This window comes from Lonchura striata, chromosome 3 (genome assembly GCF_050655825.1).
Source record: "Lonchura striata isolate lonStrDom1 chromosome 3, ASM5065582v1, whole genome shotgun sequence".
Classification (NCBI taxonomy): Eukaryota; Metazoa; Chordata; class Aves; order Passeriformes; family Estrildidae; genus Lonchura; species Lonchura striata.
In genome coordinates this window covers 63,089,069-63,102,629 of record NC_140705.1, presented here as the reverse complement: position 1 = coordinate 63,102,629, position 13,561 = coordinate 63,089,069, and the positions used below count along the sequence as shown (strand labels likewise).

The window sequence follows — 13,561 nt, the reverse complement described above, 5'->3', positions numbered from 1 at the left end:
AATCTATTTTGGAAAATCAAGGCTATTTTGTTACTCTATAGTCTGAATAGTTTTCTGCATGATTGATGTAATCTTGGCAGTTATCAAAAATTAAACCAGAAACCTCCACCAAACAGAAGTATTCACTGCTAAGTTCAAGAGCTGAAACCTGCTCTTACCATTTAGGCAAGCATTTAAACTGGTATTTATCATAGACTGGGCAAAGGAGGGAGTCTATCACTTCCTATGAAAGACTACACAAGTTGCTCCAGGAACAAGAGAAGGTTTTACTTTTAAGACTATTTCTGTCTCTGCCCAGAATAGAAAAGATTCTACAGGTTCAGTTAAATTGTTGAAAAATGGTTGGAAAATTATTTTTAAGAGGGTGTGAGGAAGAGTTCTCATCTTGTTATCTCCACAGGGAAACGCCAGGCTCCAGTGTTTGATGTCTTTGAAGCATTTCTAAACACAGACAACATCCAGGTCTTTGCCAATGCTGCAACCAGTTATATTATGTGCCTTATGAAGTTTGTCAAAGGACTGGGTAAATATTTTCCTATTAATCATGATATCCCACAGAAGAAGATAATTCAATTATGTAATACATAGCATGGTAGGCAAGAGAGGGGCATTGAAGATGTTGAGTCCAGAATGCTTTAAGAAATAAATCAAGACTGAGGGATTATTTCTGTAACATTTTTAATACTATCAGTTCTTTAAGTTTATATAGCAGCAAAGATGCATATCTCTATTGTCTGCTTCATAATTTGATCTTAGTTACACCAGGAAATAATTAAAGAAAAAGCCATCCAAACCTAGAATATTGCAGAAATGGCCTGGGATTGTGCAGAGGCTGCATGGATTGTTTGCAACAGAGCAGGGCCTGTTTTACACTGTGGGCAGCAGAGACCAGGCATAGCATGTCAGGGTGACCCTGCAGAGTAATTGTCATGCTTCACCAGCCTTTGGGACAAAGGCATATGGTGCTGGCTCATTCTACCCCCATGCTGGTGATCCATGGCTTGCCTTGGTCACTAGAATTTGACACTTTTCACTGAACTGTGACAATGCTGGGGTTTTTTTGTGGATGTAAATTATAGAACTCTTAAGTAGTGATAAAATGGGGCTTTTGGTTTATATATGAATATCTATTTACAAGGTGTCTAGGTCTGTAAGCAGCTCCTTTTGATTTAAATGAAGCACCTAGCTGCAGCAGATCTACTCTTCAATGTTGCTCTTGTCTTATTGAGCTATTTCACCATTAATTTCAATGGGGGAAGAATTCACCTTGTGATGTAATTGTAGTTATTAATACAAAAGAGAAATAAACTTGCATTTCCAGTACCAATGGAGGGAACTCATGTTTCTTCTGGAGACCTTAAAAGTCTGTCTTATATTTCTTTACATTTCTTGCTTTCATTAGATAATTTTGACCCCACTGTGGTCACATATCAAAAAGCAAGGTCTTTTTTTATATTAAAGGTAATAGGACTATGGGAAACATCAGCAAATACAATGCCATACTATGTGCATTTTATTGTAAAACTTAAGGATTCAAACGTTACTGGCTGACTTGGCTGTAGTAGTAGACAGAAGGTTAAAATACATTATGCTAGTTAATAGTTAAGAGCCTAGAAAAATCAAATAAATATAGTGAAAGAAGAACAAAGTAGGATCTAATAAAATAATTTAATATTTATCTTGTGCTCTTTTTGAGAGGAGTAACTTTTTAAGACAAGAAAATGTTAATGTTGGTAGGCATTTAGTCATGCTTCAGATTTGGCACTGAATGGGAAATATTTGGCTAAACTGGAAAAATGGTTTTGAGCCAAGTATTCTCAGGTGGACAGAACTTTAGCTGAGATGAGACAGGCAGACTGGCAGACAGGGAAAATGATGGAGTGAATGGAATTATCCAGAGAGGAGCTCTGCAGCAGGATGCCTTGGAACTGCTCTGCTTATTATTCCCTTAGTGAAGCTGGCCTGAAAGAAGCAGGTGCCAATGGAAGTTGGGAATACCAGCAATAGACAGGCCCTGGAACCTGACGATATGTGTCATACAGTTGAAACTGTGAGACCTTGATGCCTGCATTAGACAGCAGAAGGAAGTGTAGTATACAAAATATAAAATCATGGATTTAAGCAGTAAATAAACTAATAGGAAGAACTTGTAGTAGAAAATTTTCTGGGGCAGTGGGGTGCAAATGAATAGAAAAAAATACTACAGTAATTGAGCAAATGCTGAATATAAGTAAGTAATTCCTATACCCATGGAAGAAAGTGGAATAGAGTCAATATGGCAGATAATACAATATGTGATTATTAGAACTCCCAAAGACTCTACTAAAGAGATATGAAATAGGCATATGTTTATTAAAGCATTTATTAATATAAAAATTTGTGTACAAACTCTGACCAGTATTACTGTATTGTTTGTGTGGGGGTTACCTGTCTGTCATCTAAGAAGATCAAACAATTTTGGATTCTGTTCAAACATTAGGGTGTAACTGACTGAGAAAAGAAAATTAATACTCTATTTATTTATTTTATTCTGTCCTTCCCAATGCTACCTTTCCTGTCCCCAGGGGAAGTAGATTGTAAGGAGATGGGTGACTGTGTGCCAGGATCAGGATCTGCATCTACAGACTTGTGCCTTCCTGCACTTGATTACCTCAGGAGATGTTCTCAGGTATGAGGAACAATCTTATACAGCCACTGACCTGACCTGGGAAATAATTCTAACCTGCAGGCTTTGCATCAGTTGCATGAACCCAACAGAGTCTGTGGTGATGCTGACAGTGATACCCTGCACTGCCAAATGGACAGTGGTGATCTGAGGGAATACCATACCTTTCAGGCCAGTTAGCAGTGGGAAAACCAAGGAGATAAAAACACTTAGACCCAGGGAGCAAGTGAGAAAATGTGAATGTTCAAAATCTCATAGTAACATAACTCAAAATTAAATTCATTCTTAGTTACCATAAACAGTGTTGTGAATGAAAGACAAAAAAAAAAAAAACAAACAAAAAAAAAAAAAACCACCAAGAAGTTGAGAATTCTTTTCTTTTAAAAACAATAGGTTGCACCCTCTGAAACACAGAAGCAGCTTATTCCGAAGCTCGGGTCAAATCTCTAATAATTAGAATGCTGGCATGTTTCCTGTAATCTCCTTGCACACAGCATATATTATTATCCAGGGTTACCTGGACAATTTTTGTCTGATTTTATAATGTTATTTATATTTCTGTAGTACCTGCAGGACTTTTTGTTGGACCCAGGCCATGTTTTTTTGGGTACAATACAAAACCATAATAATAGATACTATTATTACTGAAAGTACTTAATATCTAAATTCAGAGATAATGGGTGGATTCAGCATGCAGGCTGAGAAAAGAAAGGAAGAATAAAGCAATTCAGAATAATAAACAGCAGGCATACCAAACTCAACTTGCTATCTTGTTCAACTAAAATAATCAGTAAATATCTGTGTATATATCTAATGTATGTTCTGTCCATATACTATTTGTACCACATTGCTGTTCCTCATCCTTACAAACTCCATTTCACAGTGGAGAAATTATTTGTCCTTTTTAAAAGAAGCAGGCATTTATATCTTTTTATACATATTAACTTGCCAGTAAAAGTAGAACAGGAATGGCTAAAAAAAAATCTTGTCTGTATATTGCAAGAACATTATTTACTTGTAAAGACCTAATTAAATGCTGGTAGCATCCCTGCAATAGTACAGTTAATGGAGCTTTGTAGGTCATAGATGCAATCAGTGAGTTATAACATTTGCCTTTCACATATGAGAAGAGAGCACACTCCCATCTTAGAAATGTATTATTTAAATTGCTGCTCTCCCTCTCTTTACCCACAACTCTTTACTTGTCAGTGAACTGAAGACTTCTGGCCTCTAGTTGTGTTTGCATACCTTTTATTTTATTTTATGTACCTGTGTTGGACGTAATTGCTCCTACGGATATTTATCTTCTCTTTTCTTTTCTCTCTCCTCTTCTCTACCCTTCCAAGTTGTTAGCCAAAATCTATAAAATGCCCTTGAAACCCATCTTCCTCAGTGGCCGGCTGGTTAACTTGCCCCGAAGAGCACAGGAACAGTCAGCCAGCAGTGAGGATGGGATTGAGTGCATTCTTTCTGACTTTGATGATGACACTGGTAAGTGCATTAGAAGTATTAAGGGCAGAACTAATCAATTGCTTCTTTTATGTGTTGCTGCAAATTTTGCCAACTGCTGAAAGCAAAAAGGAGGGAAAACTTCATAGTTTATTGTTTCCTTGTTGTCTACACAGACCCACATGTGCACAGAGCTTGGAAGTTCAGGTCCTGTCACCTTCTTTATGTAAAAGATACAATTCATATATAAGAAAAATGCAGCCCCTTTCTTAGAGCAAGATAACAATATTTTGATTAACAATTATTTTGATTATCCTGATATTCATAATACAACCATTGTGTATTTCTGAAAGCTAACACAAAACTACTTTCTAGACCCCAGCTGAAGTAAAGGAGTGAAAATCTTTTAAAGTTGGTATTGGCAGACATGCATTTAACAGAAAAAAATACCACTATTGAGTTACAGTCTAGAAAGATAAAGAATAATTGTTTAAATGTTTCCAAACTTAGTCCCTGTGGTCTGTTGAAATAAACAGTGAATTTCTGAAGTCCGTAAAAAGCAGCGTGACCTCCAGAAAAAACAAGGAGCATTTGTCTCCTGATTGTTTGTATGGTTTTTATGGGCTGTGGATTAATCAGGTGTTGGATGAACTAGAACGTACAGAGCCAAGCAGTGGAGGAATGCAGCCTTATGGCTTCGGGGCTCAGGACACCTTCACAGCAGTACAGTTGATTCTTCAACTAATTAAAGTTGAAAAGTGGCATGTTTATTCAGCACACTGGACATGTCCTCTAAAGACATGCAAATTTCCAAAACTCTAGCTTCTCCATATATCTACAAAAGCTCTACATATTCATAAAGACATCCGACCTCTGCATATGCATCACCTGCTCCTCATGCTTTGTATTTCAATGAGCTGAATGTTCATTATGACTGCACAGTCATCTTCTTTAATTGGGTCAGCAGGCTTCTGAAGATGAAGTATGAGATCTTCCTCGTGGTAAACTCTTCACCTTTATCTGGTTGCCAAAACTTCTTGACCCCTTGGTCATGGTCCAAACTCCCTCTCCTGGGCCCAATCATTCCTAGAAGCCAGGTGTATTTATGGTTCCTACCGTTTTACAATACTTCATGTATTCCCTGTCATTTCTAAGAATACAGCTAAGTCAAATACATGATATATTGTCTTTGCTTCAATTTTCCCCATCTGGTAATAATTACTTTTTTCCTAATCCCCTTGTTAAGCCCTTAATCAAAATATATGGCCTTTGTCTTACTAGCTACTTAATCCCTTGCTTCACAGTCACTTCTGAATATGTGGACTACTGAGGTGTTCCAGCCAGGCTGCCTCTGTGAAGAGTCAGCTGCAACCTGGCAAAAAGCAGGCTGACTCCAATGCATTTCATTCATGTGCCTCACCAGACTGGCTCTTGGTACCTACTTTTATCTAGACTCTTCCACCACATGGATTGTCCTGTTCCTGCTACCCTGGATAAAGGAGAGAAAAGCTGCTCTTTGAAACCAGAAAGTCACAAGTCCTAGTTTTTCACAAAACAACCTTTTACTTCTTTCTGTGCTGGGTTTGGTTTGGTTTTTCTCCCTCAGGGGATTCTCAGATATTCACATAGGATGTAGGAGACCCAAGTCATTGAAGCCTCTGCTTTGAATCAGACCACTGGAAGCTGCCACTGGAAGGGAACAGAAACTTAAGAGTGTAATATGCAAGATCCTTCTAGTTGTTCATGTTATCATGGGGAGCTAGCAAATACTTAAAGGATCTGTGAAAAATTAAAGGGTGGCAATTCCTAACCATCTTCAAAATAGTACTGAATACTCCTTGTATCCTGTAATCTTTTAGGGGATACCTGTTTGCCAGTGTAGACAAGAACTCACCTGTGTTATATCTGCTGTTCTGGCAGTTGACCAGCTCTGTGACCTCTTCAACATCTAAAGATGATGTGTGAGGCACCCTGATCATACCTCATGAGACATTTTTATTGTTCAGTCCTGAGTACTGAGTACCAAATAGAGCCAGTTAAATTATGGCTAATCTTCTCAGGAGCCTTGCCTTACTTTAAGGCATAACCTAAGGGAGTACAATCTATTCTGGGCAGCATTTGCAATGGTAATGAGATGAGGTTTTATTTATGTATTTTTGTGGGATGCTTTACACAAGGTTAAAGAGACTGAGCTAATAGGAATAGTAAAGTGTGACCAGAACAAGGTGTGTATTGATGACAAAGGATGGGACAAAACACAAACTTGATAAAGGGAGGGAAAAGGAAACCATAATTTCAAAAATTACTATTGTCCACAACCATTACATGGCAACAGTAAACATGCAAGAACCATAATCTTTAAGTTGCTTAATTTATTAATTTCCATCATTTCTGAGGGCAAGTTTCACCTGTGTCAAGCAGTATCTTGCTCATGGTTTTTAATCTTTCTTTCTTTACTTGTAGGCCTTATCAATGTCTGGATTATTCTGCTGGAAGAATTAACAACTGCCATATCCAACTGTCCCCGTCAGCACCAGCCTCCTACTTTGGATCTGCTCTTTGAGTTGCTAAGGGACGTTGCCAAGACACCTGGTAATGAAAGGGCTCAATAAAATGTGAGCTAGTGGAGTCCTAACCAAACTTTTTAGACTCCTAAGCCATTTCTCTAAAGTATGTTACTTGTGTTAAAGCTGCACAGACACATTCTCTGCTACAAAGGGATTTTCTTAGAGCTGATAAGTTGTTCCAGTTAGTCTATCATTCTGTTGACAAAAGGCATCTTGTAAGAGCCTTATATTGAACATATGTTTAAATTCATTGCACAGTAAAGAGTGTGGTACTCTATTGGTGTCCTAGCCACAGAAAATGTTTGTTTCGTGTCTAGCAAATGGAAGAGAAAATTACATAATCCTGCAAATCTGCTGGGAAACACTGCAGGTAAACACTTGGCTAAATGTACCTCATAACTACATCAAAATTTTATCACTCTCATCCCACAAAAAAGTTTCAGAACCTTTTGGCTTCAGCATTACCTCAAGCTTCAGCTTGGAACAAGTTAGCAAATTTACTGAGCATGTAGGCTTTGTAAGCAAGTACATACAACCATTATTGTCTTTATTTTAAGGACCAGGATTTGGCATTTATGCAGTTGTACATCTTCTTCTTCCCACGATGTCTCTTTGGCTCCATCGCAGCCATGGTGACCACTCTTACTGGGATGCGGCATCTTCTAATTTCAAGCATGCCATTGGCCTTTCCAGTGAACTTGTGGTGGAGCACATTCAGAATTTCATACACTCAGGTATGTCATTGTAGTGTCATATCTACTGTCATCAGTGACATGTTGCTGAACAGCTACTTGAGGAGGTGGTCTCATTGCTTTTTTGGTTGCTGAAGCATAAAATAGGAGGAGAGTTAAAAATTTCTGATTGGGACTTTTTCTTTATAGGGTTTAGAATTATGGGGAAAAAATTGTATGAAGAAAAAATTGTAAGACGCTTATAGAAATTATTTAGACCAGAATGTTTCTCAGAGCAGGGCTATCTTCAAAATTAAAAGATCATAATCTTCAATATATTCCCAAAAGAAGATTCAAAGACTTTGATCATAAGGAACTAGAATATCAGAAACAGGATCTAAGATAATTTTTCTTGTACCACCTCAGTCCAGACATTTTATATTGTTAACTTAAAAAGGATTGTTCTTCTTTCAGCTTGATGCAATGCATGTTTCAATAGCAGCATAAAAAGCATTTGGTTTTGCAAATTCTCTGAATAGCAGTAAGTGTAATGTTGCCATGTTTAATTATAATGAAAAGGCAATGATGTTAAAACCAGTCTGTGGTTTTTCCTTATAGATATTGGTTATGAAAATATGATCAATTCTATGTTGAAAGATCTTTTCAAGTTACTGGTAGCCTGTGTAGCAGAACCAACAGAAATTATTTCCAGAGTTGGCTGCTCCTGTATCAGGTAACCCAATCTATTCACTCTTAGCACATTGAAAAATATGTCTATGTCTTTGAAGAACTTGGGGACTGATAACTGGTTAACATCTCAGAAGAAGTCTACAATATGTCTTAGGTCTTTTTAGTGGAATAATGGATTTTAGACTTATTAACCTTTTCTTGCTGTTTTCAGTGTGCTTCAGAACCTATGATTTTAGGCATTACTATGTGTATGAGTCTCAAAAAAAACCACTTGCACGTTACTTATATATAGTTAGTCAATAATTGATCCTTAAGAAAAAGGGTCTTCTGGCATTCACAGGTCTTTAGAGATAATTAGAACCTTTCTCAGTCTTGAGGCTATTATAGTCATAATCAAAATAAGAACTGCATTTATGCAATTACATATGTGGTTCTTGTGGCAAGATGTCTACTTAAAGAGGAAAAGCAAAGGAAAAAAAAAAGTCAAAACTATAGTGTAATTACAAAAATAGGTCAGGGTAACAACTGAGGAGATTGGATAACATTAGCTAGCTACTTACTGAGTAAGCCTTTTGTTCTGTTTTCATATATTCATAGAAAGGTTTGAGTTGGAAGGGACCTTAAAGATCACTTAGTTTCAACTCCCCTGCCATGGGCAGAGACACTTTCCACTAGACCAAGTTGCTCAAAACCCCATCCAGTTTGGCTTTGGACACTTCCAAAGATGGGGATTTTCAACCTTCTCCCTTTAGGAGTAAGAATGGTGTAGTTCCTTCTTGAACGTTGGTAACATTTTCCTGTGTCCTTGCAGGTATGTGTTGGTGACAGCAGGGCCTGTTTTTACTGAAGAGATGTGGAGGCTTGCATGTTGTGCCTTGCAGGATGCATTCTCTGCCACTCTGGAGCCAGTAAAGGTAAAACTGCCATTTTGCTGTCAGTCAAAATGTAATCACACAGTAGATGCACTAACTTTTGACAAGTTGTTGATTTTCAATTCACAATTAAACATGTTGGATCAATAGTGGAGATTGAAATAAATTTTTCTAACTGTATACAGACCACACTAGTAGCTTTCAGTTCAAACTTATTTTAAATTTCCTTGCCAGTATGAAATCAGAAGAGTTCAATAGGTCAAAATTTCCTGTGAAGTCTTTGCAGACCAGCATCCATTAAAAGCTGCCTTAACTTTGGGTATATTAATTACTAGATGGCACGTGACCAGCTGATGGCAAAGGTCACTGAATCTTGTATTTCACACAAACAGGCAGGACATGCCTAGAGACATTTATTTAACACACAGTGAAATTCTGACGTTGTGTCTCTCTGTAGAACCTGTTGGGCTATTTCCACAGTGGTACTGAAAGCTTTAGTGGAGATGCCTGTGAAGTGAAGGTGGCAGCCCCCTCCCTCTCGCCAAGTGCTGAAGCTGAGTACTGGAGGATCAGAGCCATGGCACAGCAGGTACTGGCAGATGTTTCAGGGGAAGTCAGAAAACCTTTTAAACTTGGAGCTTTTCTTTATGAAGATATATTTTTTTCCACCATCTTCCTCACAAGCCCTACAGGAAAAGGCTTTCTCATCACCAGGCTAACATCAATTGTCTTATATTAGTATTCAGAAAAATTAAGTACTCTGAATTCAAAAACTAGGAAAAAAAAAAAAAGAAAACCTCAGAACTGTTGCCCTGTAAACAGGAATTTGAAATACCTAGGGTGGGAAAAAATACATAGTTATCTAAAGAGGATTGACAATGAGCCTACTGTGTAATGTAATTTTTAAAATTGCCAGGATAGCATACATCACCGAAGATGTTTCTGATAGAGAAAGGGAAATAGTAATGTCACTGTAAATCCTCATCAAGAATGTCACATAGATTTGTGAATATTCTGTTAAGGAATGATAAATTCAAAGGACAAAAATTGCACTAGAACAGAGATGGTGGTATGAAAATAGGAAAACAAGATTTGATTAACCTATATAAGCATTTTTCTCTATAAATACCTAGGTATAGATTGCAAAGAAGAAAAAGGGTTACTGGGAACTAGAGGATAATGCTGACATTTAACAAATGATTCACTAACTTCCTAATCAGAATCAGCAGAGTAAACTTGGAACTTTCCTAGGGTCCCTTTGACTACAATGAAGGTTATTCATTCTATGAAAGTGGTTATATGAAACAAGTTCTTTGAAATATGGCAGACTGAACTTAATGACCTGCAGGGAACCATAAAATTGTAAATACCATATGACAGTTTCGGCATAGGAAAGCAGATAGGTTAAAACAGGCAGCAGATGTTCTGACTTGATAAATCATACTCTGATGCTGCTTGAAAATCTGAGACACACAGACCAGGATTGGTGATCACAAATAATGTGGTAGTGGTTGTTTGAATAGAAAATGTGTTTTCAAATCAGTTTTAAAGATGCAGAACTCAAGAAAGCAGGGAATGTAACATTAACACTTTCCTTGTAGTCCCTATCAGTGGCACTCCCTGAGTCCTCCACAGTGAGGATTTGCTGCAACTATGAAGCTACAGCAATTGAGAGTTTCCCTCTTTCCTACTGAACTGATTTTGGTTGGGATGGAGTTAATTTTCTTCCTAGTAATTGGTACAGTGCTGTGGTTTGAATTTTGTATGAGAATAATGTTGGTAACATACTGATGTTCTAGTTGTTTCTGAATAGTGCTTACACTAGGTCAAGGACCATTCAGTTTTCCATCCTCTGCCACTAAGGAGGGACATGAGAAGCCTGGGAGGGAGCATGGCCAGAACAGCTGATGGAGACTGGCCAGAGGCTGCTTGGTATTTAGTTGCTGTTTGTGATTAAATCACAACATACCCCCAAAGGATTGCATATTAGGTGTCTGTTGGCTGAAAATAATCCTTCCAACAACCAATCTTACTAGATGCAACTGGCTAACTGTGCAAATAGGTCCTTGTCTCCAGTGTACATGGTATTTTCAGATAGATGCATACAGACAGCAGAAAGCTTGATTTGGCATTTGGTGTTACACCTTAGACAGGTTCAAAGAAAAATACATCTGTCCAGGGCATCTGGAGGCAGCCCATTGCTGTTTTACCAAAGCAGCATACTCCAGTAAAGGTCTGCCTGGGGGGATACCTTGTATTCTCTCTATCACTGTAAAATAATACAAAATGAGATATTTCACACTGCAGGAAATTCTATTCCCAGCCCCTCCCCTCCCCAAACCCACTGCAAGTGCTAAACTGATTGCTTTATGTAACTTGTTGTTTTCTAGGTATTCATGCTGGAGACTCAGTGCTCCCCAAAAACTCCTAGCAACAAGGAAGGGTTTGAACATGCCCAGTCATGTGTGCTCATCATTGACCTGCCACCAGATAAGAAACCAAATGGGCATAACCAGAGAAGGTAAAATATCTTCCAAGGAAGACACTGTGTCATGAAAAGCAAGATAAAAGTATTGCTGAACAGGAAGAGATGTGAACTGAGCCTGGTAAATTGTACCTCTCCATAGGGCTCATCAGGAAAAACGAATACACTGACCAAATTAGGTTTTCTGACATTGTTGCGGTTTTAGTGATACCCAGCAAATGCAATGTCTGCTTCACTAAGGGTCTTTTAAATTCAGTATTACTTGGTTAAGAAGGTAGAAAAAGGTAATGGCTGAACCGGGGCTTTATAAACTGAAGAGACGACATCCAAAAATGCAAAACTGTCAACATTGAGCTAGGGAATGTTGTTTTTGCTTGGCACATTATTTTTGTGGAAGTCTTTCTGTTATGTTACCAGCTGAGAAACTCATCTATTTGCACTACAGTCTGATCCTGTGAAAGAATATTTCCTTTTGCTTGCATGTGGTTGTTTAAACAACTGCTGTACCATCATTTGGGCCAAGAACCAGAATTCTGCATTCAGGGTTTGTGTTTGTATTGCAAGGTATGTAATGGCATGAAATTGTCTTTTACAAGATACCAAACATGGCTTTATACCATTCACATTTAAACTATTGCTTGCAACAAGGAGCCAGAATGGGATGGTCCTTCTTTGGATGGACAGGAAGACCGTGCAAGATGTCTCTGTTCTTACACTGCTGTATGGAAGTTTTCTCCCCAGAGCAGCTGCTCTGTTGCCTCACTACCAGAGAACAGGGCCCTGCACAGAGACAAAGAAAGCTTGAGGTCACAGGTTAAACCATTCCTTTATAGGGGAATAGATCTACTTCATCCAAAGGCTAGCAGGTCATTCTTCTTGTTACTATGAATGCAAAGCAAAAGACTGGAATATTCACCTCTCATAGCATATAAGGCCATGCAATCTAACGGGCTGTATTTGTAAGCGTAGCAAGGGTCTTGCTTTATTTAAACAAATGAATAAAGCTTGCAATTAATGCAAACTCTGAATGCTTTCACACTGCTCTTTGCCCAACCAACTGCTGAAGGTGTATATGCCCATAGCCAAGTGTTATCCCAGCAATGCTCATTTTTTCACCAAAACACAGCTCACAAGTTGACTGTGCCACTGTTATCATATTATTTGCTACAGCAGTGCAGTAATATGGCAATCATGCATGATAGTAAATGTGGCCTTTCCAAAGTTTTACTTTAACCTTAGCAGGGTTTCACTTCTCCCTTTTGGTTTTGTTTCCCTAATGCTGCATCGTTTCACAGGAAGCTGGGGTAAGGGAGCTTTTCTTCTTCCTGAAAAATAATTATATATTTCAGTTTGAAACTTTGGGCAGAATAAGAAAATATTATCCTTAGCCAGCTTTGGCACTGTGTTTTCACCTGTAGTTCTCTACCAGTTTCTTTTGGGATTGAGCAGTACTTTACACTGTCCTTGTAAATTGCTTTTTTGGCTATTACAAGGAAAGCAGATCTCCTTCATTCCTGACCCTGCTTTTGGAACAGGATTAGTTGCTTGAAATCACTGCAAGCTCTCATTTGACTTTATACATGCTCTTAAGAGCTTTTTTGAGTCAGAGCCTCTAATGATTTTTACAGCAAAAAACTACTTCCCCATAAAGAGCTCAACTGTATGTGCTAATCATTAACATTTTATCACTGTCAAATAATAAGACTACTAAATTTTACTGATGTATTAGCTGTGTCATGGTAGGCAGAGTGACACAGGGAATGTTACTGAATAGCAGTTTTGCCTGAACTTTTTTTAAAATGTTGTATTCTCAAAATTGGGTTTTGATAGGATTTCTCAAAAAAAAAAAAAAAAAAAAATTGGCTTTTTGTCTTGGTATTCCCAAACACTTGAAAGTTGTTTAAGGAAAGTGGAATAATTTTTGCAACAAAAAATGTCGAAGCTCTGCAGCTGAACTTCTCATGTTACTTGAAGATTTGCTTTGACTCAGGCCTAAAACTTCAGTATTGCAAGCAAACTAAAAATCTCTTCCTTACTTGATAGCTGTGCTAACTAAAACTTGACCCATCACATCAAACCAAGTATTATTATGTCCATCAGTTTCATTTAGAACATTGCCCTGTAATCTTACATAAAGACCTTCTAAAAGACCTTAAATGAGG

General features: G+C 37.9%; 1 protein-coding gene across 9 annotated transcripts in view; it reads left to right on the top strand.

Annotated features, from left to right (window-relative positions):
• Positions 1-13,561, top strand: part of ARFGEF3 (ARFGEF family member 3) — an 85,856-nt gene that overhangs the window by 62,598 nt on the left and 9,697 nt on the right. For all 9 annotated transcript variants that reach the window (XM_085575303.1, XM_077782140.2, XM_021553073.3 and 6 more), the window contains 9 exons: positions 401-523; positions 2,565-2,668; positions 4,012-4,156; positions 6,578-6,706; positions 7,239-7,415; positions 7,971-8,085; positions 8,854-8,956; positions 9,372-9,503; positions 11,305-11,435. In XM_085575303.1, the coding sequence (XP_085431429.1) occupies positions 401-523; positions 2,565-2,668; positions 4,012-4,156; positions 6,578-6,706; positions 7,239-7,415; positions 7,971-8,085; positions 8,854-8,956; positions 9,372-9,503; positions 11,305-11,435 (1,159 nt within the window). The remainder of the gene's footprint in view (positions 1-400; positions 524-2,564; positions 2,669-4,011; positions 4,157-6,577; positions 6,707-7,238; positions 7,416-7,970; positions 8,086-8,853; positions 8,957-9,371; positions 9,504-11,304; positions 11,436-13,561) is intronic.